Below are 24,769 nucleotides of genomic sequence, written 5' to 3' on the forward strand. Positions count from 1 at the left end.
AAAAGAAAATTGTTAACTAGACTTACAGTGATGATCATTTCACAACATGTATAAATACCAAATCATTTGTTGTACACTTGACACTGTTATGTCAATTATATCTCAATTTTGAAAATAAAACCTTCTTTTCCTCTTCTCCTCTATCTGCAACCCTTCATGTTCCTCTCTTCCATCTCCATGCTCCTGTGTGTTTCCCAGGGCTACCATGACAAATTACTACAAACTTCAAACAATAAAAACTTACTCTCTCACAGTGCTGGAGGCTAGAACTCCAAAATCAAGGTGTGGGCAGCACCATGCTCCCTCTGAAGGCTCCAGTGGAGGGAGGGTCCTGCCTGGCCTCTGCCCAGCTTCTGGTGTCCCCCAGCAATCTGGTGCTCTTTGGCTTGTAACTGCATTGCTCCAACTTCTGCCGTGGTGTTCATGTAGCCTTCTCTGCATCTACCATGTCTGCTCCTCTCCTCATAAGGACACCAGTCACTGGACCTAGGGCCCACATGAATCCAATATGACTCCATCTTAATTTAACTACCTACCTCCAGAAAGATCCTATTCCCAAATAAGGTTAGGCTCTGAGGTTACAAGTGGACCTTAATGGGGGGGTTGGAGACGTGCTGTTTCTGGACAGGAGGTTAGGAGGGGGAGGTTAGGAGAGGGTTGATTTCTGCCAGGGACCGATACATCAAGGACACTCCAGCAGTGGGGGAGAGAATGAGGGAACAGAGCACAATAGTCAGAGCTCTGGTAGGAGCGGGGGGAGGAGAGGCCAAATGGCCACCGAGGTCTGACCTTACAATAAGCACCTTCTTTGTTTAGTTACTCAGATCCTTTTCTTGTTTCTCCACTTGACCTATCCATTTCTAATAAAAAAGTATTGACATCTCAGCCATGATTGTGAGTTGATCAGATTGCATTTTAACAGTTTTTTTTACCATATAATTTTAAACTGTTTTGTTCATGTGTGTATTACCTTCTTGGTGAATCTTTCTTTGTCCCATTTAACGCCTTTGGTTCTTAATTCTATGTATTTTCAAACACTCTTGGTAATGTTTTACTCTTGTAAGGAACATTTAATAGTTTTTTTAAAAAAAACACAATATGAGAGTTGCTCATTTTAATGGAGGAATTTAACCCAATCTTGCTTATTATAATTGTGGACATGTTTGCATGCGTTTTTGCTGTATTATGTGTATGTGTTATTATCTCTTTCCCCTTATCACCTAGCATTAGATTGGTCTTTTCTTCCTTTATCATTTCTCTTCCTCTAGTGGTTTGAAAGTTATACATCCAATTTCCAGTCTCCAGGTGGTTACATATCACTTTAACAAACTGTATATATTTTAATACATACATCTGAAACTTGATATAAATGGTATAAGAAAATTTACCATTCGAAAAAAAGACACATTACCATTCCAAAAAAAGACACATCGTTGAACATGTTTTCCTGTATCACCTTCCCCACTCCTGTTAGTACCAGATATTAACTGGTTTTTTAATTAGTTCAGTTCAGTTGCTCAGCCATGTCTGACTCTTTGTGACCCCATGAATAGCAGCACGCCAGGCCTCCCTGTCCCGTCACCAACTCCCGAAGTTTACCCAAACTCATGTCCATCGAGTCGGTGATGCCATCCAGCCATCTCATCCTCTGTCGTCCCCTTCTCCTCCTGCCCCCAATCCCTCCCAGCATCAGGGTCTTTTCAAATGAGTCAACTCTTCGCATGAGGTGGCCAAAGTATTGGAGTTTCAGCTTTAGCATCAGTCCTTCCAGTGAACACCCAGGACTGATCTCCTTTAGGATGGACTGGTTGGATCTCCTTGCAGTCCAAGAGACTCTCAAGAGTATTCTCCAACACCACAGTTCAAAAGCATCAATTCTTCATTTCTTAGCTTTCTTTATGGCCCAGCTCTCACATCCATACGTGACCACTGGAAAAACCATAGCCTTGACTAGACGGACCTTGGTTGGCAAAGTAATGTCTCTGCTTTTTAATATGCTATCTAGGTTGGTCATAACTTTCCTTCCAAGGAATAAGCATCTTTTAATTTCATGACTGCAGTCAGCATCTGCAGTGATTTTGGAGCCCAAAAAACAAAGTCTGACACTGTTTCCACCGTTTCCCTATCTATTTCCCATGAAGTGATGGGACCAGATGCCATGATCTTTGTTTTCTGAATGTTGAGCTTTAAGCCAATTTTTTCACTCTCCTCTTTCACTTTCATCAAGAAGCCTTTGAGTTCCTCTTCACTTTCTGCCATAAGGGTGGTGTCATCTGCCTATCTCAGGTTATTGATATTTCTCCCAGCAATCTTGATTCCAGCTTGTGCTTCTTTCAGCCCAGCATTTCTCATGATGTACTCTGCATATAAGTTAAATATGCAGGGTGACGGTATACAGCCTTGACATACTCCTTTTCCTATTTGGAACCAGTCTGTTGTTTCATGTCCAGTTCTGACTGTTGCTTCCTGACCTGCATACAGGTTTCTCAAGAGGCAGGTCAGGTGGTCTGGTATTCCCATCTCTTTCAGAATGTTCCACAGTTTATTGTGATCCACACAGTCAAAGGCTTTGGCATAGTCAATAAAGCAGAAATAGATGTTTTTCTGGAACTCTCTTGCTTTTTCAATGATCCAGGGGATATTGGCAATTTGATCTCTGGTTCCTCTGCCTTTTCTAAAACCAGCTTGAACATCTGGAAGTTAACAGTTCACATATTGCTGAAGCCTGGCTTTGATAATTTTGAGCATTACTAGCGTGTGAGAAGAGTGCAATTGGTGAGCATTCTGTGTGGTAGTTTGAGCATATGTGAAGGTACTTTGTAAACTTATAAAGAATCCTGTAATGTAAGCTACTATAACAGTGCAAGTGGAGACTTTAAAATAAATGGTCAGTTACTTTTTTTTCCCAATGTGATCTTAGCCAGGGAAGTGCTTCTTGACTGATCTTCAGTTGTGTATATTTCCAAATGGACACATTTAGCGAGCATCAAAATATTTCTCTTAGAGGACTTTGGGATTTTCCCACACTGAGAACTTGATGTTTAACCTTTCGACCACCCAACAAGCAAAGAAAATGTTACCCCTTTTATCTTCTTAGAAGATTTTGAATCAGCCTGAAGCCATTTGAGAAAGCCAAATGTAATACTTCCATGAACATCTTTTTAGCTAGAATAAAAATAGATGTGAATAGAATCTCATGCACATCTCTTAAGATTCTTGCCCAGAAAATATAAAATAAAGATCTAAATTCAAATGATATTTGCTCTTTAATGTTTTATAAAAATGTTGGTACAGTTGCCAATATCAGGTAGGGCCTCACACTAAATGATCACCATCCTACATGAAATCAAATGCATGTTTTAATCATTCTTTACTTTAAAAAATTAGTACTGATTTGATTTCATAAAACATTTAAAAAATAAACTACTAAGCATGAGTAATTGAAATAATTTTACTCAGTACAAATGGTTTTATTTTTCCTTCTTCCATCCTTTGTTCTCAGGTCTCTGTTTCTCAGCTGCTAAAAGGTAATGCATTTTATGGTGTTTAGATAATTGATATAATTGTTTCAAGTTACTTTTTAGGTTATTATCAGCTTGTAGGCATCAGTTTCTCTAATTGTTAAGTAGTGAACCCTTTATCTGGCATTTAATCTTGCCTCCCTGGGAAAACCAGACCTTACTACAGAGTAAATTTTCAAATTGCTGACCTGAAGTAACATGAGCCGGTGCCTTGGCAGTGAACCTTTGCTTTCTGTTATTCACAGGAAGGATAATGATGTGGCCTGAAGGCCCTTGTTTCAGTACCTTAAGAAGTAACATCCAAGTACTAGTTGCAAAGGTCTGAGCTTGGAAATTCCAGAGAAAATAATAGCATTGACACACTATCTTTTTATTTCTTTTGGGAAGATGAGGTAATTAAAAAATGTAACTTTTATCATTTCTACTGTTTCTTAAACCACTTGTCTTACTTATGTTGGCATGACTTAGAGGATCCACAGTTACCTGAAAATGATCATTATTTATTTTTATGACTAAATTATGACTGTTATTTTACAGGTGTGTTTGAAAATTTTATTTCCATCTATATACATGTATATGTTCTATTTTTGTAAGTAACAGGACTGAAATTTTAGAACTTGAATGTAGAATGTTTTACAATTTCTCGGTAAAAGATAGCAGGTTTTTTTTTAGAACTAGAAAAAAAGATTCCCTAAACATGTTCAGCAAACTTGAAAAGACTGTTAAGCAAATCCCATGAAATAATTTCCTAAAACGTGTAAAATGCAGTTTCCTAGCACCTATAAAATGAAAAGGCAATTTTGGAAAACACATTTAAATTTTTTTATACCATTTTTAAAGGTTACACTCCATTTACTGTTATAGCAAAATATTGGCTATATTCCCTGTGTTATATTGTATTGTGCATCCTTGTAGCCTGTCTTACATCCAAGAGTTTGTATCTCACACTCCACCACCTCTCTACTGCACCTCCCTTCCCTCTCCCCACTGGTAACCACTAGTTTGTTCTCTATATCTGTGAGTCTGCTTCTTGTTTGTTATAGTCAAGTCATCCTAAATTGCACCAAAACTCAGTGTACTCCCAAAGTATCAATGGAATTTTGGATGAAACTGGAGCCTATTATACAGAGTGAAGTAAGCCAGAAAGAAAAACACCAATACGGTATACTAACGCATATATATGGAATTTAGAAAGATGGTAATGATAACCCTGTATACGAGACAGCAAAAGAGACACAGGTGTATAGAACAGTCTTTGGGACTCTGTGGGAGAGGGCGAGGGTGGCATGATTTGGGAGAATGGCATTGAAACATGTATATTATCATATGTGAAACAAATCACCAGTCCAGGTTCGACGCATGATACAGGATGCTCGGGGCTGGTGCATGGGGATGACCCAGAGGGAGGATAAGGGGAGGAGGGAGTTGGGAGGGGGGTTCAGGAAGGGGAACTCATGTACACCCGGGGTGGATTCATGTCAATGTATGGCAAAACCAACCAATATAATATTGTAAAATAATTAGCCTACAATAAAAAAAAAAAAAACAGAACCTGACAGATTAATTTCAAAGCTCACGTAGAAGAAAAATTGCATATCAGTCAGCAAAAATATTTTTAAAAGATTGACAGTCATATGGAGTCTTGCTTTACCTAAAGTCAAAAACATAATCAAAAACTATAGCAATTAAAGCATTATGGTATTTGAGTATGAAGAGACAAATCAGTCAGTGGAAGTGAACAGAAAGTATAAAAACTGACCCAAGTATTGATTTTCTGTTTTGCTCTCTATCCCATCAGATCCTCCAGCCAGATGAGCTCAGTCCTACCAGCTAATGGTAACTAGAATGCTCTAGGATCAGGCCAGTTTACTGTGATTGCATGAGAAAATTGTTTTTTACTTACTACCAATCTGTGGTTCATTTGAGCAGTGCCAACTTCATGGCAAAAAGATGGGGAAAAAGTGAAAACAGTGACAGATTTTATTTTCCTGGGCTCCAAAATCACTGTAGATGGTGACTGCAGCCATGAAATTAAAAGACATTTGCTCTTTGGAAGAAAAGCTATGACAAACCTAGACAGAGTATTAAAAACAGGGACATCACTTTGCCAACAAAGGTCATCTAATCAAAGCTATGGTTTTTCCAGTAGTCACGTACGGATGTGGGATTGGACCATAAGGAAGAATGAATGACAAATAATTGTTGCTTTCATACTGTGGTGTTGGAGAAGACTCTTTGAGAGCCTTGGACTGCGAGGAGATCCAACCAGTCCATCCTAAAGGAAATCAACCCTGAATAGTCATTGGATGGACTGATGCTGCAGCTGAAGCTCCAATACTTTGGCCATCTTATGCCAAGAACTGACTCATTGGAAAAGATCCTGATGCTGGGAAAGATTGAGGCAGGAGAAGAAGGGGGTGGCAGAGGATGAGATGGTTGGATGGCATCACCGACTCAGTGGACATGAGTTTGGAGCAAGCTCCAGGAGATGGTGAAGGACAGGGAACCCTGCTGTGCTGCAGTCAATGGGGTGGCAAAGAGTTGGACACAACTTAGTGACTGAACAACAACAATATGTATTATTACACCATGTGATTTATCACACTAAATTGAGCAGAGGCGATGGAGGAACCTACACAACTGCAGTAGCTGGAGGCTCTTTTAAGCACTCAGACTCTGGTTATCTTTTTTATATATAAATCATATTCTTCCCCTTTAGGATATATATATGCCATATATATGTATACCAAAGATATGTGGGTATATAAATATATATTTATATTTATATATATATTTATAAATATTTGTATTTGTCTGGGGCACAAACCGTTCCCAAACTCCTCCACACACCTTCTTTTAAGGTGATAAACAGACGAGTAGGCACCTAGTGCCATTATCAAAAATGATGGGTACTTTTGCTGAGGCAACAAGAGGTAGAGCTCATACATACAGTGATGTTTTAATGAAAACCTTTAACTCAGATTTCTTCTGAAACTGTTTCTTGTGTTCAAAGAATACAAATTGTTCCACAGTTCCGCATGTTTTTTTCTTTCTTTCTCTCAACATAGGATAGAATAGAGACAAAAACCACAGGCCATAACTAAAATTTTAGGGAAGTAGTGATTGCATAAACAAAGGTAGTAGCAGTGGGCGGATGTGAGAAATTAGAGGGAGAACAACAGGCTTTGTTAATTGATTGTTGGTAGAAGTTAAGGAAAAGGAGGGTTTGTCAGCATTAGTTCATAGGTAGATCAAATTACCAGCTGCAGCAGGGAGGCAGGCGTGGTGTGCTGGGACCAGGCTTAAGGAGGGATAGTTTGGTGAGCGACAGGCACCTCATGAACACTAGTGGCAGCACCAGGTAAGGGCAGAAGTCACACATAAAGTGCATATTAGGTCACAGGAAATAGGCAAAAATTGTGGTTCTGGGTGTTAGATTGATGCATGACTTCAGATTATGGTGCAGAAGCAGTGATTGCCCCTCATCAAGTGGTCCTCCAGGGAATTCACTGGAGATGAGTCATGGTTGATGGGGGCCACCTCGACCCAAGGAAACAGTTTAGCAAGAGGAAAACAGGAGAGTAAACTATGGTCACAGACAAGATTGGTTCCCCTGCCCAGAGAGGAAGAAAAAGCCCCTGAGACAGAGATGCAGATGGGGACTTAAGATGCTCGATGGATCCCTGAGGAGTATTCAGGGACATTATTGCTCATTACTGACACCGAGTCAGTGAGTCACTCCTTCCCGATGTGCTCAGTCGTGTCCTACTCTTGCAACCCCATAGACTGTAGCATGCCAGGCTCCTCTGTCCGTGGGACTCTCCAGAGTGAGTTGCCATTTCCTTCTCCAGGGGATCTTCCCAACCTAGAGAACCCAGGTCTCCTGCATTGCTGTCAGACTCTTTACCGACTGAGCTATGAGGGAAGCCCTCCTTACCCATGGTAGAGCCCAAATAACTTCCCAATACAGGGATTATCTGACTTTGCTATTAATACTGCTGAGCTAGCTTATCTCTGTTACCATGTTGCTTTGTCTTTCTAAAGCACCATTTTCTTTCTGTCATTACTTCACTCAAGAATTTCCTAAGGCCATTTTTGTTTTCTGTCAGATGAAATCCCGGTCCTTTAGTCTTTCATTCAGAAATTGTTAACAGTTTACCTATACTTTTCCATGAATGCAAAACTTTTGTTGCAGGAAGATGATTTCAACCTTCAAATATGCTGTGTAAACCTAGAATGCTCATATCTCTTCCTGACATTAAAATTCATATGTTCTTCTTCCTGTGCTTAGTTGCTCAGTCATGTCCGACTCTTTGGAACCCCATGGACTGTAGCCTGCCAGGGCTCCTCTGTCCAAGGGATTCTCCAGTCAAGAATACTGGAGTGGGTTGCCATTCTCTCCAAGCGATCTTCCCAATCCAGGGATCTAATCCTGGTCTCCCGCATTAGAGGCAGGCTCTTTACCGTCTGAGCCACCAGGGAAGTCTTCTTAAAGCCTTCTTACTAACCTCAACCTATTGTGCTTTTCTTCTGATTACTCTTTCTTTTCCATGTTTGTACCTTTTGTCCCTCCAACTAGCATTTTGTCCACCTGTATAGATCATATATTCTTTAAGGGCTGAGACTAGATTCTACCTGTTACACAGGCCATTTTAAAAAGGCATTAAAAATTTTTTTTATTTGACTATTTCCATTATGTTTTAAAAAGTCTCAGTCTTCAGAGTAGTAGAAAAATAACTAATAATTTGCCTTGCTTTTCATTTAATAAGGTGTAACTTAGAAATATAAAATGTACTTTCCTTACTGAAAGTTCTTATGGTCTGTTTTGATACAACTTCTCAAAATAGTGGATGTTTAAATAATTTTAAGTTTATACACTTTGGATAATGACTTCGAAGAGGCAATAAGGAGATTAAGTTTGTTATACTAAATAAGAATTTTTTTCTGATATAAAATGTTTTGTGTGAAATGTGCAAAGGTATTATTTTATATTGTTGATAGCCTTGTAAATTGCCATAAGCTTCCTAGAAGCATCTCGATAATGTGTATGAAATGACTGTGTTTGACCAATCAAGTTTACTCCCAGGAATTAATCCCAAGGAACTATTTATAGATACATCTAAATATTTTCAAGGCTGGCCGTTATGTTAATAACATTATTTTATAGTAGTGAAGTACTATGAATTACCTAAATATTCAACCATGTGGAATTCATTAGTTAGGCAACAAACATTTACTATGAAATATTGCATGGTTACTAAAACTGGACTAGTGACATGGAAAAATGATATATTAATTAGTGAAAAGAATCAGATAACCAGACAGTATAGTATAACCTTGATTTTTTTGGCAGAAAACCCATAAACAATTATAAGTTTTTAAATTCTGTCTTCTGAATTATATACAGTAGCTATGCACTGCTTTTGGAATCAGGAAAAAAATCATTAATAGTTTTGTTACAATTCAAAGAAAATAATAGAAATTATTTATCTACAAGGAAAGATTTTTAAATTAAGGAAAACAAAAGAGAGTCCCTTCTCCCCATACACACACACTCCTTATTCTGCTTATCTTAACCTTGGGTAGAATTCAGAGTGATCATTGGTGGTAACTCTACCGTAATGACCTAGAGTTAGCAACTTCAGCACTAATCTAAACTCTGCCACTAAATGGTTTCCTTAGTGGTTGCCATGAACAGCCTCTCAGGGTTTCCCTTTCTTCTTTTATAAAATTAGCAGACTACAGTGAAAAGAGTTCTAATTAAATAAGTAGGTTGGAGAAGGAAACGGTAACCCATTCCAGTATTCTTGCCTGGAGAATCCCATGGACATAGAAGCCTGGTAGGCTACAGTCCACGGGGTCGCATAGAGTCGGACACGACTGAGCGACAGAATGGAATGGATATGGAGAGTACATAGTAGGCATTCAGCAAGTGTTGGTGTTCCTTCTGAAGAAACTACTAGCTCAGAAATTTAACGTTCTCCGAGACTGAAATCACAGAAAGAAAGAAATCACAAGTCCTTCAAAGAGCCAGTGTAAAGTCTTCAGAATCTGAATAATGTTCGTAGTAGGATCTTCTGAACGTTTATTTATTTTATTCATGTGGATATTTGTTTATGATTATGTATTTTCACCTTTTTTTCTTTTGCTCTGTTAATTCCCTATCAACATAATTGAAGACATGTATCTTCTGGAAGAAGGTGTCACTTCACGCAGTCCAGACTTACTTGTTTTCTTAACTTCAGGTTGCTGTTGGCAGAACAGAAGTTGAAGACCTGGACCTCTACGCTACATCTCGGGAAAGGCGATTTCGTTTGTTTGCTTCTATAGAATGTGAAGGGCAGTTGTTCATGACTCCGTATGATTTTATTTTGGCTGTTACAACAGATGAGCCCAAAAGTAAGTATATTTCTCAAGTTTATCTCAACAATGTTATAACATTTTTTATCTCTTATTTTTTAAAACTGTGGAGCAGTGTAAGTTTTTCAGAACAACTAACCAAGTAATGTGGTACTTCAAAAGATACTGTGCTTTGGTGTTTTGATACTATCTATCAAAAGATACAATGTTACCAGACTAATACTTCTTATAAACCCCTACTGGTATCTTTTCTGTTTTCAGAAATTTCATTTGTTTCCTCTTTCTCAGTACATCAGACTAAACACCCACCTTATTTTTAATATTCTTGATAAAGGTTCTTATTCTGCCAAATCAGTTCTTATATCCAGCCTGGACAGAAAAACTCAGAGGACTGGCTTTGCAGTTAGACTTGGACGAGAATTCTTCCTGTATTTCTTCTGAATATGTCATGGTTCCTGCAGTGTAAATGTAGACTGTTTCTCACCTTTCCATGTGTGAGGGCAGTGGTTCTCAAACTTCTTGGCATTATGCACATTCTTACAAAGTCACTTTAATGTCTGACTTAATAGAAGACATCTGGATTCTTATATCTGCCTTTGTGTTCAATTTGTTGCAGTGTTTGTTTTCAGAAAGTATTGACAGATGAACAAAATCTGCCTAACAGATATAGAAGGAAGAAAAGGGAAGGGTATTACAAAAGCCTTTTCAAATAATCATAGATATTCTTCTTTGGAATTATATCAGTACTTGGCTGCTGGTAGTTTCTTAAAGTTTAGCTGCAATGGGAACTCTTGACATTTTTGTCATCTGTTTTGTTAAAATCCATTGACCTACATTGCATATTTGAATGGCTCTTTTTTCTTTATATTGATATAATTTTGTACTATCAGCTGGAAAATATTGGTTCATTAAATTACACCGATCTGTCAAATGTTGCCATATTTCATTGTATAATATTTTTTAAAAATCACATTCACTAATACCATCAGAATCTTATCAGAAGAGTCTTTGCTTGTTGGAAAGCTGTCAAATGCATAGTGTATACAAGCTTTCCAAAATTTTAATTTTCACTTGAAATCTCAGATGTTATTATTGACAACAAATATTGTCAGGTGTTTTCTTTAAGCAAGAAACTCAGATTAACATTAGCTAATTTTTTTAATTTAATTATTTTTTATTTTGTATTGGACTATAACCGATTCACAATGTTGTGATGGGGTGGACAGTAAAGGGCCTCAGCCGTACATATACATGTATCCATTCTCCCCCAAACTCCCCTCCCATCCAGGCTGACATATAACATTGAACAGAGTTCCATGTGCTATACATAGGACCTTGTTGATTATCCATTGTAAACAGAACAACAGTGTGTATAGGCAACCATAAGTTCATTCCCTAAGTCTGTGAGTCTCTTTTTGTTTTGTAAGTAGTTCATTTGTATCATTTTTTTTTAGATTCCACATATAAGAGATATCATATGTCACACAATATTTTTCCTTCTCTGTCAATATCAGTTAATTTCTAATCAGTACTTATAAGATGTAATTAAGAATGATAACTGATCAAGATATTTGTAAAAGCTTTTTTTTAAAGTATAGGACTTTAAAAAGAAATATTTACCTCAAAAAAGAAAATATGCTTCAGAGACATAATATTAAGTCATACACATATCAAAATAGCATATTAAAATTAGACAGACTTGTGTTTAGATCTTGGCATTTTTTATGAGCTTTGAGAACCTGAGTAAGATATGTAGTCTCCTGTTTCTTCATTTATAAAAGTGAAAGTAACAAAAAGTCTTAGGTTATGATATCAGTTATGTTTAGTGTAATACCAATATACAGTAGGCACTTAATAAGCTTTGCTAGGTGTCATTGTTATCATCATCATTATCACTTGAATTAAGAACCATTATTTTTTAAAATCCTTAATTTTATGGCAACATCAACATGAAAATGCTATGCCATGTAAACATTTGCTTAATAATTATAATTCAAATAAATGTTAATTAAGATATACATCAGATCACTGATTATAACTTTATGTTTGAAATCAGGAAAATTTATTTTACCTACTTATATAGAACTGAAAAGGTAAATTTTCCATCTAGAACTAAAATAAGTAATTATTTTCATGTAGCTTCAAATATTTTTTAATTTTAAAGAATTTATTGTTTAAAAAGTTCAGACTTACATAAAAATATAATGAATATCAACCTATAGCCTAAGAAATAAAATATGTCCAAAAGAATGAAGTTTCTTTTCACCTTATATATGCAGTAACTTCATTTAAAATAAAGAATTTAGAAAATCAGAAAATCCTTTGAAGAACAATCTTAATGGCTCTTTAGTTTTATTTTTTAAAAAGCCAGTAATACTGAACATGGTGACATATCCGGCAGAATGAATATGTCTTCTGTGAATAATTTACCCTGGAAATCTCATAAACCCTACAAAACTCAAGAGCGTCTAACTTCCTCTTCTGATAAATACCTTCTGAACATTGCATAAGAGCGTGTGCTTGTACTTTTGTACCATTTATTTTTCTTCCTTTCTTATTGCTATATTTCAAAAGCAAAAGAATAATAAAATTATTTACATTGTTGTGTTTACTATGTAAAGGAAGATGTCTGTGAAATGAATGTATAAAGTATTATCCGTTCCGTTCCGTCGCTCAGTAGTGTCCGACTCTTTGCGACCCCGTGGACTGTAGCCTACCAGGCTTCTCCGTCCATGGGATTCTCCAGGCAAGAATACTGGAGTGGGTTACCGTTTCCTTCTCCAGGGGATCTTCCCGACCCAGGGATCGAACCTGGGTCTCCTGCATTGGCGGCAGATGCTTTAACCTCTGAGCCACCAGGGAAGCCCCAAGGTTAAATGCTGAAGTCTACCTTATAGACCTGTGATTTTAATCACTTGATTACAGGGTTCCATATTAACTATCTTAGGTAAAGAAAGGATGTTGTTACTGCATAGAGAAGAAAACTATCTTCATAGAAATCAGTTTGCTAAATTTTAGAATATAGTTCTTCCCTTGTGATCTTAAAATGACTTATTACATTGCTTAAAAGAGAGAAAAATACATAGCAAAAAATCCCTATCTTATAATCTTGAATTTGATATATTATTTATATTAACTATGGTTAATTATATAGAAAAACCCACGTGACCATGGAGAAAAAATATTGCTTTGTCATTATTGTGCTGTAGCTGAAATAGTTAATGTTTACTAGTTGCTGATACAGTTGTGTTATAGGACTTAATCACATCCAAACCTGGAGATAATTCTTGGACAGGCATTATATATTCACAGTGTTCAAATCTGAGCAAAGAAACAGCACTGTTGACTGCACTTATTTTAATATTATAAGACTTATAGTGTTTGAGGTCTTCAGGGATGTGAGGAGAAATCAGAGAAAGTGACCTCCGTTATTTTATTCAACTGTAACATTCTTAGAGAAGAAGAGTGGAAAACAGGCCCAGTCTTTCTAGAACATCGCCTGTTCTCTCCTTCATCTCTTTTTATCTTTGCCCTGTCCTTCCCTTTCACTGTAGAGAAACCCAACCTTCAAATTGTAATCAGAGATACTAACACTGCAGAGATCAAAGGTAACACCTTAAAATTATAATTTCTCTATTATTTTATATTCTAACAACATTTAATGAATATCATTATTTGTGTTTTAAGCCCATAGAATATTTAACTTGGAGTAAGTTAATTCACTTTGTAAATCTAGAAATCCCCAAAGTGAGATGATGATTATGGAAAATATGTTTTCTACTCCACTGATATTATTATAAATAGTTTATAGTACATGAGACAAATACAAAATGTATAACATACATAGGTCCAAACATCTTGAGGTTAAAAAAACTTTGCCTTTTAATGTAAAAGTCAGTGTCATGAGTTACGATATAGATGGTTACTGGATTTTTATATATATTACATGAAGTATTTATTATCCACTTTTTTTGTTTGTTTTTTATAGTTGCTAAAACATGGAAGTCACTTTCCAAGCAGGTAAGTTAAAGCTCTTGCTGTACATATGCATGCACACAATTAATGTGTGTATATATATACACATATATATATATTTATGATACATACATTGTGATATGTACATATATGCTGCTGAGTCACTTGTCGTGTCCGACTCTGTGTGACCCCATAGACAGAAGCCCACCAGGCTCCCCCGTCCCTGGGATTCTCCAGGCAAGAACACTGGAGTGGGTTGCCATTTCCTTCTCCAATGTGTGAAAGTGAAAAGTGAAAGTGAAGTCGCTCAGTCATGTCCGACCCTCAGCGACCCCATGGACTGCAGCCTACCAGGCTCCTCCATCCATGGGATTTTCTAGGCAACAGTACTGGAGTGGCTTGCCATTGCTTTCTCCGATATAAATATACATAAAGCTAAACTCAAAGGAGATTATTGGCAAATTTTGCTAAATTAAATATTAAAAATTTTGGCACACAAAAGACAATGTCAACAGTGTTAAAAGAGGTATGACGTGGGAGAATATGCTTGCAACCTATGGACAGAGAAGGCTAAGTATCTTATACAGAACTCCTGTAAATCAATATAAAAAAGATAATAAGAAAATAATGGATGGACATAGAGAGGCTAATAAATATGTAATCAGGGATGTGCAAACCTCACTAGTAATCAGGGATATACAAATTTAACCAATTATATGGTACTGTTTTACACCCATCAGGTAGTCAGCGTCTAGAAATCTAACAATACCAGTAATTATCAACAATAGAAAGCAGGAACCAGGTGAGAATGTAAGTTGGTGTTTTCTCTTTTGAGAGAAATTTGGCAATATCTTATGCACATCAAAAATTCTGCTTCTAGAATGTTTTTAAGAGAAACATTTGCATGCTTATACCAGGAGCCCTGAAAACATCAGAAACAATATAAATGTCAATTAGTAGAAGATTAATAAAAGAATGTGAAGTAGGCATATGAAGGACAAATGCAGAAGAGCTAAAATGAGTAATACATAAGACCTATGTTTATCAACATGATTAGGCCTAAAAAACATAGGGTTGAATAAAACAGCACATTGGAAATAATATAAACTGATTTTTCTTAACATGCAAAGAACTTTTGGGGGCATCCATAAAATCAAGACTGTCTTCATAATTAACTGAGAAGTTGCTTGTTCTGTTACTCTCATTCTCTCACAAGGGTACAGTGGAGTTTTCCAGAGGCTTCATGATGAGTGATGACATCATCACTCTGAGAGAGAATAGAATATGTGCTTATGTATTTTTGCATTTTAAAAATATATCGTTTCCTGGGAATATATCATTTCCCTGGTAGCACAATGGTTAGAGTGCTTCCTTGGTGGCTCAGTTGGTAAAGAATCCACCTGCAATGCAGGAGACCCGGGTTTGATCCCTGGGTCAGGAAGATTCTCTGGAGGAGGAAATGGCAACCCACTCTAATATTCTTGCCTCGGAAATCCAATGGACAGATGAGCCTGGCAGGCAAAATCCATGGGGTCACAAAGAGTTGGACACGACTTAGCGACTAAACTACTACCACCACAGTGGTTAGGACTCAGCACTTTCACTGCTGAGGTCCAGGTTCAATCCCTGGTCAGGAAACTAAGATTCCACAATCTATGGGGTGTGACCAATAAGAAAAGTATCATTTCTATTTCTACATGCATTAAATATAATTAAATATAATTCACATAAGCAATCTCTTCTGGATTCACAGGTTTTAAGAATATAAAAAGTTACTCAGAACTGCCATGTAGCCATTAAAATGAAAATGAAGAATGTTTGGCAGGAAAATATGATCATGATGTATTAAGTGCAAAGAGTAAGTTACAAAACTTTACATAGAAAATTATTCAATATTTGCAACAAGAATGACAATAAATAGATAAAGAATGAAATTAAAATGAGATTAAATAAAAATTTTAATTGTGGTTAATCCCTGGATCACAATCTGTTTTTATTTTCTGCACTTCCTAATTTTCCTGTAACATATATATTATTTTCTTAAAAAATTGTACTCAAGAAAATTGTATAAATCCTTTAAAAGGCATCTGTAATTCTAGGTAAATGAATTCAATCCAGCAAATATTTATTTAGTCCCTACTTGCAGCACTGCAATTTAATTCTGATATTGACCATCCAGAGTTAGCATCAGACCCCACAGATTTAAGGACCCAATCCCCCAAAAGATTGCCCTCATTTCAGATGCCAGCTGCATTTCAAGGGATCCCAGACCACCCACACTTCTGACCAAGTGACTACAAATTCAGATAGTTCCCACAACTTCCCTCAAGTTTAATAATTTGTTAGACAGACTCATAGAACTCAGAAACATTCTACACTTAGATTTCCAATTTATAATCATCATTATAAGGAAACAAATCAAGGCCAGCCAAATGGAGAGACACATGCAGCAAGGTGTAGGAGGGTTCTGAACACAGCTTCTGTGCCCTCTCCCTGAGGGTCAGGGTATGGCCCCATCCTGGCACAACCGTGTGTTTACAAACCTGAAAGCTCTGCTGAGCTTGGTGTCCAGAGTTTTTATTGAGGGTTTCATTGCATAGCTGCGATTGATTGAATCATTGACCACACAAATGAATTCAATCTCTGTTCCTTCTCCTCTCCCCTCCTCTCCCCTCCCCAGAGGTCAGGCTAGCTTTCACCCCCAACCCTTGAGTCACAGGGTTGTTTTTGAATGTCAGCCCCCATCCTGATTCTTCTCCTCGGCATAAACTTTGGTGTGGTCTAAGGATATGGAGTCTTGCTCCCAGAAACCAGGGACAAAAGCCAATCATTCTCTGTCTTCAATACTATTGCCTTTAAGAGACTAAGATAGGCACTGGGAGTGGGGAGACAGAGTCTGAGCCTGAGCAGAAATACAAATTTTAATAAAATTTAAAAGTCCCTAAAATTGACACGAAAGAAGATCAGTGTGTCACTTGGAGGATCTAGACCAGACAGAACTAAATTATTACAAAAATAAACTGCTTAGAGTGAGTAAGGATCTGGCCAGTCCCTGATTAATTGTGTGATCCTGGGTGAGTTACTTATCTTCTTTAAGACGCAGTAATATATGCATAATGAGAATTAATTTTTAGAATTAAAAGGAGTGTGCATTAGCACATTGCTAAGCACATAGAAGAAACTCAAATAAAAGGTAGCTCTGATTTTTTGGTTTTAAATTTTTGCTGAGCAGAAGAAATGGAGTTTAATACATGGAAAGAGTTCAAAGGGAGAAAGAGAGGTAATATCAATATAATAGAGACAGTATAAATGAAAGTGTATAAAGTGTACTCAAAATACTTTTTAATCTCCTGTTTTAACAAAAATCTTTATGAATTTACTGTTGTTTAAACATTAAGCATCATTCAGTTCATTTCAGTTCAGTCGCTCAGTGGTGTCCGACTCTTTACATTAGTCGTGAATTCTGACCTCTGTGCCATTGCTATCCTAGTGAGACAGTACTCAGCATTGGTGGCATCTGTTGCCTGCCGTGCGGAAACAACAGTATAAAGGAAGTGAGCAACGACTCACAGATGGACTTCAGGGCCTCTATAAATCCCCTAAAAATACCTCTCCTGCCTTTGGCATCCCAGAGATTCCCTATTTGTCTGCTAACTCAGCTCTGTAATGAAAAAGATGGTTTATAAATGTCACAGGGCTTTTTAAGGTACCACTACATCGGGAAAGGGGGGAAGATCCCTTGGAGGAGGGCACAGCAAACCACTCCAGTATTCTTGCCTGAGAATCCCATGGACAGCATTTTGATATACATGGGCTATGGTCCACAGGGTCGCAAAGAATTGGACACAACTGAAGTGACTTAGCACACACATCAGAAAGGATTGGTCTAAAGTGCTTCTCAAACTTGAGTGTACATAAAAGTCATTCATCAGTTCAGTTCAGTTCAGTTCAGTCGCTCAGTCGTGTCCGACTCTCCGCGACCCCATGAATCACAGCACGCCAGGCCTCCCTGTCCATCACCAACTCCCGGAGTACACTCAAACTCATGTCCACAGAGTCGGTGATGCCATCCAGCCATCTCATTCTCCGTCGTCCCCTTCTCCTCCCGCCCCCAACCTTTCCCAGCATCAGAGTCTTTTCCAGTGAGTCAGCTCGTCTCATGAGGTGGCCAAAGTATTGGAGTTTCAGCTTTAGCATCAGTCCCTCCAATTCATAGATTTTGTTAAAAGTAGATTCTGGTTCAGTAGGTCTGGGAGGGGATCTGAGATTGTGCATTTCTAACAAGCTGTCTGGCAAGGTAATGATGCCAGGGCCTTTAGGGAACCACACTTTTGAGTAGCAAAAATCAGATCTGGAAAAGAAGCACTTCCTAGTGTGTGTTTGTTTGTTTGTTTTTCAGTGTGTTATTTAGCAGACTAATTTTTATTTTTAATTTCAAATTATTTCAAGTTATCTCACCAAATCCTTTAATAATTTTTCTAATCTATTTATAATTTTTACAGGGTTGCTCTTAACACAAGTATGCACAATAAATACAAAATTGTTTTAGTATCTGAGCAATGAGTCAAATGTTTAAATTTTCCAAAATAGTCCCACTTCTGCTTGGTTTAAAAAAAAAAAAAGCTGACCAATCAGCAATTGGAGTGTGTATTCTTTACTGAATATTTAGGTTAGAATTCAGAAAAAATTGCAACAATGACTGTAATAACTCAATAGCCTGTTTTCCCACTTCATCTGATGTCATCATTCTTTCAGTTCAGTTCAGTTGCTCAGTCGTGTCCAACTGTTTGCGACCCTATGAATCACAGCATGCCAGGCATCCCTGTCTATCACCAACTCCTGGAGTTCACTCAAACTCATGTCCATCGAGTCGGTGATGCCATCCAGCCGTCTCATCCTCTGTCGTCCCCTTCTCCTCCTGCCCCCAATCCCTCCCAGCATCAGAGTCTTTTCCAGTGAGTCAACTCGTCGCATGAGGTGGCCAAAGTATTGCAGTTTCAGCTTTAGCATCAGTCCTTCCAATGAACACCCAGGACTGATCTCCTTTAGAATGGACTGGTTGGATCTCCTTGCAGTATAAGGGACTCTCAAGAGTCTTCTCCAGCACCATGGTTCAAAAGCATCAATTCTTCAGCGCTCAGCTCTCTTCACAGTCCAACTCTCACATCCATACATGACCACGGGAAAAACCATAGCCTTGACTCAGTTCAGTCAGTTCAGTTCAGTCACTCAGTCGCGTCCGACTCTTTGTGACCCCATGAATCACAGCATGCCAGGCCTCTCTGTCCATCACCAACTCCCGGAGTTCACTCAAACTCATGTCCACAGACGGACCTTTGTTGGCAAAGTAATGTCTCTGCTCTTTAATGTGCTGTCTAGGTTGGTCATAACTTTCCTTCCAAGGAGTAAGCATCTTTTAATTTCATGGCTGCAATCAGCATCTGCAGTGATTTTGGAGCCCAAAAATATAAAGTCTGACACTGTTTCCACTGTTTTTCCATCTATTTCCCATGAAGTGATGGGACCAGATGCCATGATCTTGGTTTTCTGAATGTTGTTTTAAGTCACTACGAAATACTCTTCATTCTTTCCCAATATAATCTGTTGCCCAGTTGCTTCATCTACCCCAGAATTGCCTAAATCCAAATGGGCTACAGAAAACAGACAGTATGTGAAATCTGCTGATCATATCTGACCTGCATTAGGCGTGCACCATTTCTTACGGCTTCCATGGAACCATCCTTTTCTAACTTGCTCCAGAACTTAAATTCAGTGTTTTATCTTAATTAGATTATCATATATACACATATATAATATATATATGTGGTGGTGCTGGTGCTCAGTCATGTCCAGCTCTTTGCAACCCCATGGACTGTAGCCAGCCAGGCTCCTCTGTCCATGGGATTTTCCAGGCAAGAATACTGGAGTGCGTTGCCATTACCTACTCCAGGGCAACTTCCCTACCCAGCAATCAAACCTGCGTCTTTTACATCTCCTGCATTGGCAGGTGGATTCATTACCACAGGCGCCACCTAGGAAGCCCTATATATCCCCAATTAATGCATTTATCTCTAATTGAATTTAATGTGGCATCTTTATCACTCACTTTTACTTTTTCACTTTTGGTCAAATATTGGGTTTTACTGTTGAATGGACCACAGAGATAGTAGTATAAATACAGCCATTATCTGAGGTCTTCCAAGCAGAGAATTTTTTTTGCATAAGCATTTAAATATTTTTGGTCTATTTTATAAATAAGTGACTTACCTGTTAATCAGTAAAATGATACTTTATGTAACAGGAATTAAATCAAATGCTATCAGAAACACCACCAGTTTGGAAAGGATCGTCAAAGCTATTTCGAAATCTTAAAGAAAAAGGTAAGTTAACTTTAGTATTTATGTATTTTAGTACTGACACTGTATTGTTTATACTATTTATGCATGTATATTGTCCTCATGCTTAAATAATTTTACAGCTACATATGTGTCTGTACAGAGAGAAGAAAACTAAAAAGAAAAATACCAAAATATCAATAATGAATGTTTCTTGGTAGTGAGGTTAAGGGTGGTTTTTATGTTAGTTTATTTATGATACATTATTCGTATCTTCCAACAAAGTGAACTTTGACAGTTTAAAAAAACCCTTTTTAACCATATTGAGAAGTATATATTATATTTACCTACAGAAAGCATTTTTCAGAAATACTGATTTCCAAATCTATTTTTTCTTCTTTCCATTTACTTCCAGGGGATTACAGATTTTCTTAAATTTAATCAGTATGAAAAGCTTATTGGATATATCTTTTGGCTGTACAATTTGAGCATTTTTTTAAGAACTCACTGCAAATTCCAGTTGTTTCAACTTACTGTATTACCCATATCTATATATATGTTAACTCGTTAATTCATGTATGTCCTTGCAATCAAATTATATAGCTGTTACTGCAATTTTCTTTTACAGTGTACTTTTTATAAATATTTATAGTAGAAACTAATCCGGAGAAGGCAATGGCAATCCACTCCAGTACTCTTGCCTGGAAAATCCCATGGACAGAGGAGCCTGGTGGGCTGCCGTCTGTGGGGTTGCACAGAGTCGGACATGACTGAAGCAGCAGCAGAAACTAACCAATATAATCTCTTTAATCTTAGCAAGGAATGTTTCTTAAAAATATGTACTTTTATATTCAAATATAAGCTATACAAAATAAAAATATAAAGCAATTGTATAAACTTACCTTTTTCTTTTTTATCACTTTTAACCAATATTGGTTTGAAAATAATATATTTAACGTGAAGATAAATACTTTAAAAGAGTAGTTATGTTGGAGAGTGTTTTGCCTACGTTTTCCTCTAGGAGTTTTATAGAATCTGGTCTTACATTTAGCTCTCTAATCCATTCTGCAGATGAATGGATAAGAAAGCTTTGGTACATATACACAATGGAGTATTACTCAGCCATTAAAAAGAATGCATTTGAATCAGTACTAATGAGGTGGATGAAACTAGAGCCTATTATACAGAGTGAAGTAAGCCAGAAAGAAAAACACCAATACAGTATACTAACGCATATATATGGAATTTAGAAAGATGCAAATGATAACCCTGTATAGGAGACAGCAAAAGAGACACAGATGTATAGAACAGTCTTTGGGACTCTGTGGGAGAGGGCGAGGGTGGGATGATTTGGGAGAATTGCATTGAAACATGTATATTATCATATGTGAAATGAATCGCCAGTTCAGGGTCGATGCATGTTACAGGATGCTCGGGACTGGTGTGCGGGGATGACTCAGAGGGAGGATAAGGGGAGGAGGGAGGTGGGAGGGGGGTTCAGGAAGGGGAACTCATGTACACCCAGGGCGGATTCATGTCAATGTATGGCAAAACCAACCAATATAATATTGTAAAATAATTAACCTCCAATAAAAATAAACATTAAAAAAAAACAAAAAAAGATAAAAGAGTAGTTATAATTCATATATGTTTATCTAAGTAGAATTAGAAATTCAAATTGCTTGTACCTAGATCTCATGGACTCTGGATGGAGGAGACACCTTATCTTTAATTGTAGGCTTTTCATAACTAGGGTTTATACATCTTTGTGAAGTCTGGGCTACGATATCTTTAAAGTTCTTAGAAATTTTTTTCTGGAAGTTGTGTTAAAGATTGCCATTCAAATCTTAGAGTGGAATGATAGAATCAAGAAAGTTCAAAGCTCAGAAGAATGGGGTAAATTGGTGAATGTAAAAAAGTATTTCCTTAATACCTCTCATGGGAAAATAAAATTGAATCAAATATAATCTAAGAAAGATAAATGGATGGAAGAAGGAAATTCATTTTAGTTAAAGGGAGGCTTAAATCTGGAAGCTATAGGTTTAGGCAGGTCCTGATCCTACTTACAAAAAAGATCTTCATGACCAAGATAGTCACGATAATGTGATCACCGACCTAGAGCCAGACATCTTGGAATGTGAAGTCAAGTGGGCCTTAGAAAGCATCACTACGAACAAAGCTAGTGGAGGTGATGGAATTCCAGTGGAGCTATTTCAAGTCTTGAAAGATGATGCTGTGAAAGTGCTGCACTCAATATGCCAGCAGATTTGGAAAACTCAGCAGTGGCCACAGGACTGGAAGAGGTCAGTCTTCATTCCAATCCCAAAGAAAGGCAATGCCAAAGAATGCTCAAACTACCGCACAATTGCACTCATCTCACACGCTAGTAAAGTCATGCTCAAAATTCTCCAAGCCAGGCTTCAGCAGTATGTAAACCGTGAACTCCCAGATGTTCAAGCAGGTTTTAGAAAAGGCAGAGGCACCAGAGATCAAATTGCCAACATCCGCTGGATCATGGAGAAAGCAAGAGAGTTTCAGAAAAACATCTATTTCTGCTTCATTGACTATGCCAAAGCCTTTGACTGTGTGGATCACAATAAACTGTGGAACATTCTGAAAGAGATGGGAATCCCAGACCACCTGACCTGCCTCTTGAGAAACCTGTATGCAGGTCAGGAAGCAACAGTCAGAACTGGACATGGAACAACCGACTGGTTCCAAATAGGAAAAGGTGTACGTCAAGGCTGTATATTGTCACCTTGCTTATTTAACTTATATGCAGAGTACATCATGAGGAACGCTGGGCTGGAAGAAGCACAAGCTGGAATCAAGATTGCCGGGAGAAATATCAATAACCTCAGATATGCAGATGACACCACCCTTATGGCAGAAAGTGAAGAGGAACTCAAAGGCCTCTTGATGAAAGTGAAAGAGGAGAGTGAAAAGGTTGGCTTGAAGCTCAACATTCAGAAAACAAAGATCATGGCATCTGGTCCCATCACTTCATGGGAAATAGATGGAAAAACAGTGGAAACAGTGTCAGACTTTGTTTTTTTGGGCTCCAAAATCACTGCAGATGCTGATTGCAGCCATGAAATTAAAAGACGCTTGCTCCTTGGAAGGAAAGTTATGACCAACCTTGATAGTATATTAAAAAGCAGAGACATTACTTTGCCAACTAAGGTCCGTCTAGTCAAGGCAATGGTTTTTCCCGTGGTCATGTATGGATGTGAGAGTTGGACTGTGAAGAAAGCTGATCGCCGAAGAATTGATGCTTTTGAACTGTGGTGTTGGAGAAGACTCTTGAGAGTCCCTTATTCTGCAAGGAGATCCAACCAGTCCATTCTAAAGGAGATCAATCCTGGATGTTCATTGGAGGGACTGATGCTAAAGCTGAAACTCCAATACTTTGGCCACCTCATGCGACGAGTTGACTCACTGGAAAAGACTCTGATGCTGGGAAAGGTTGGGGGCGGGAGGAGAAGGGGACGACGGAGAATGAGATGGCTGGATGGCATCACCGACTCTGTGGACATGAGTTTGAGTGTACTCCGGGAGTTGGTGATGGACAGGGAGGCCTGGCGTGCTGTGATTCATGGGGTCGCGGAGAGTCGGACACGACTGAGCGACTGAACTGAACTGAACTGATCCTACTTAAATTGTATGCAGATTTGTATATTTTTTTCAGGGAAGATAATGTATTCAATGCTATCCAGTAGAACTGTCTACAGTGACCGGAATGTCCTTACCCCTAGAGTCCATAGCCTTGAGTCAGTTATTGGCTATGAAGAACCTGAAATGGGGCTACTGTATCTGAGGAATTGAATTTTTAATTTTATTTACTTTTAATTATTTCTAAATTTAAGTAGCCCTGTGTGGTCAGTGACTGCCCTGTAGAACAGTGCAGCTCTATGTCATAGAGATGGGATTATCGAGGTAATCCATGTACCCAAGTTTTAGAACCATTGGGTTAGGTGAAGTAGAGAGTTACAGTCTTGTTGTTTAATAGATTAGGCGGAAGACGAATCTTAAAGCTAAGTTTTTAGAGTTGTTGAAGACTAACTTACAAAGGAATTCCATCAGCTTAAAATACAACCCGGCAAAAAAATGTTAGACAGTTTTACAAAAATTTAATTGGTATGTAGCATTTATGAAAACATGAATTACACAGACTTAGTTATAATAGCCAGCTGTAATGTATCAGGATATAGGAACTAAACAGTGTGGAGCTTTTAAAGGAACTTCCCTTAGAATTTTTTAAATTGAACTTTCAAAGGAAACCTAGTTGGCATCTTTCTTATCCTCTTTTTCTAAAGATCACAAGTTTACTATATGCTTAGCATTTACTGTTATTTTATTTTTGACTCTGGGTGACCTTAAAGCAAATTGAAAGATTAGTCTAATGATTCTCCATTTTTGTAATTAAAAGCATGAATCTACAGTTCATGTTTAGGAGTATTTTCTCTTCTTGACCATTTTTATTAAATTTTATCATGAGCTTCTCACTTTGTTTTTCTCTGCTGTGGATGACACCACCTCAAAAACCAAAAACTCCTCAAAACACCTCAAAAACTCTGT

General features: G+C 37.7%; 1 protein-coding gene across 2 annotated transcripts in view; it reads left to right on the forward strand.

Moving 5' to 3' along the window:
- Positions 1-24,769, forward strand: part of MICU3 (mitochondrial calcium uptake 3) — an 82,655-nt gene that overhangs the window by 19,387 nt on the left and 38,499 nt on the right. For both annotated transcript variants that reach the window (XM_055416504.2, XM_055416505.2), the window contains exons 2-4: positions 9,767-9,920; positions 13,870-13,901; positions 20,158-20,236. In XM_055416504.2, the coding sequence (XP_055272479.2) occupies positions 9,767-9,920; positions 13,870-13,901; positions 20,158-20,236 (265 nt within the window). The remainder of the gene's footprint in view (positions 1-9,766; positions 9,921-13,869; positions 13,902-20,157; positions 20,237-24,769) is intronic.

The sequence above is a fragment of the Moschus berezovskii genome, chromosome 26 (assembly GCF_049115385.1).
Source record: "Moschus berezovskii isolate FMDL1 chromosome 26, NW_MosBer_1.0, whole genome shotgun sequence".
NCBI classification, from domain to species: Eukaryota; Metazoa; Chordata; class Mammalia; order Artiodactyla; family Moschidae; genus Moschus; species Moschus berezovskii.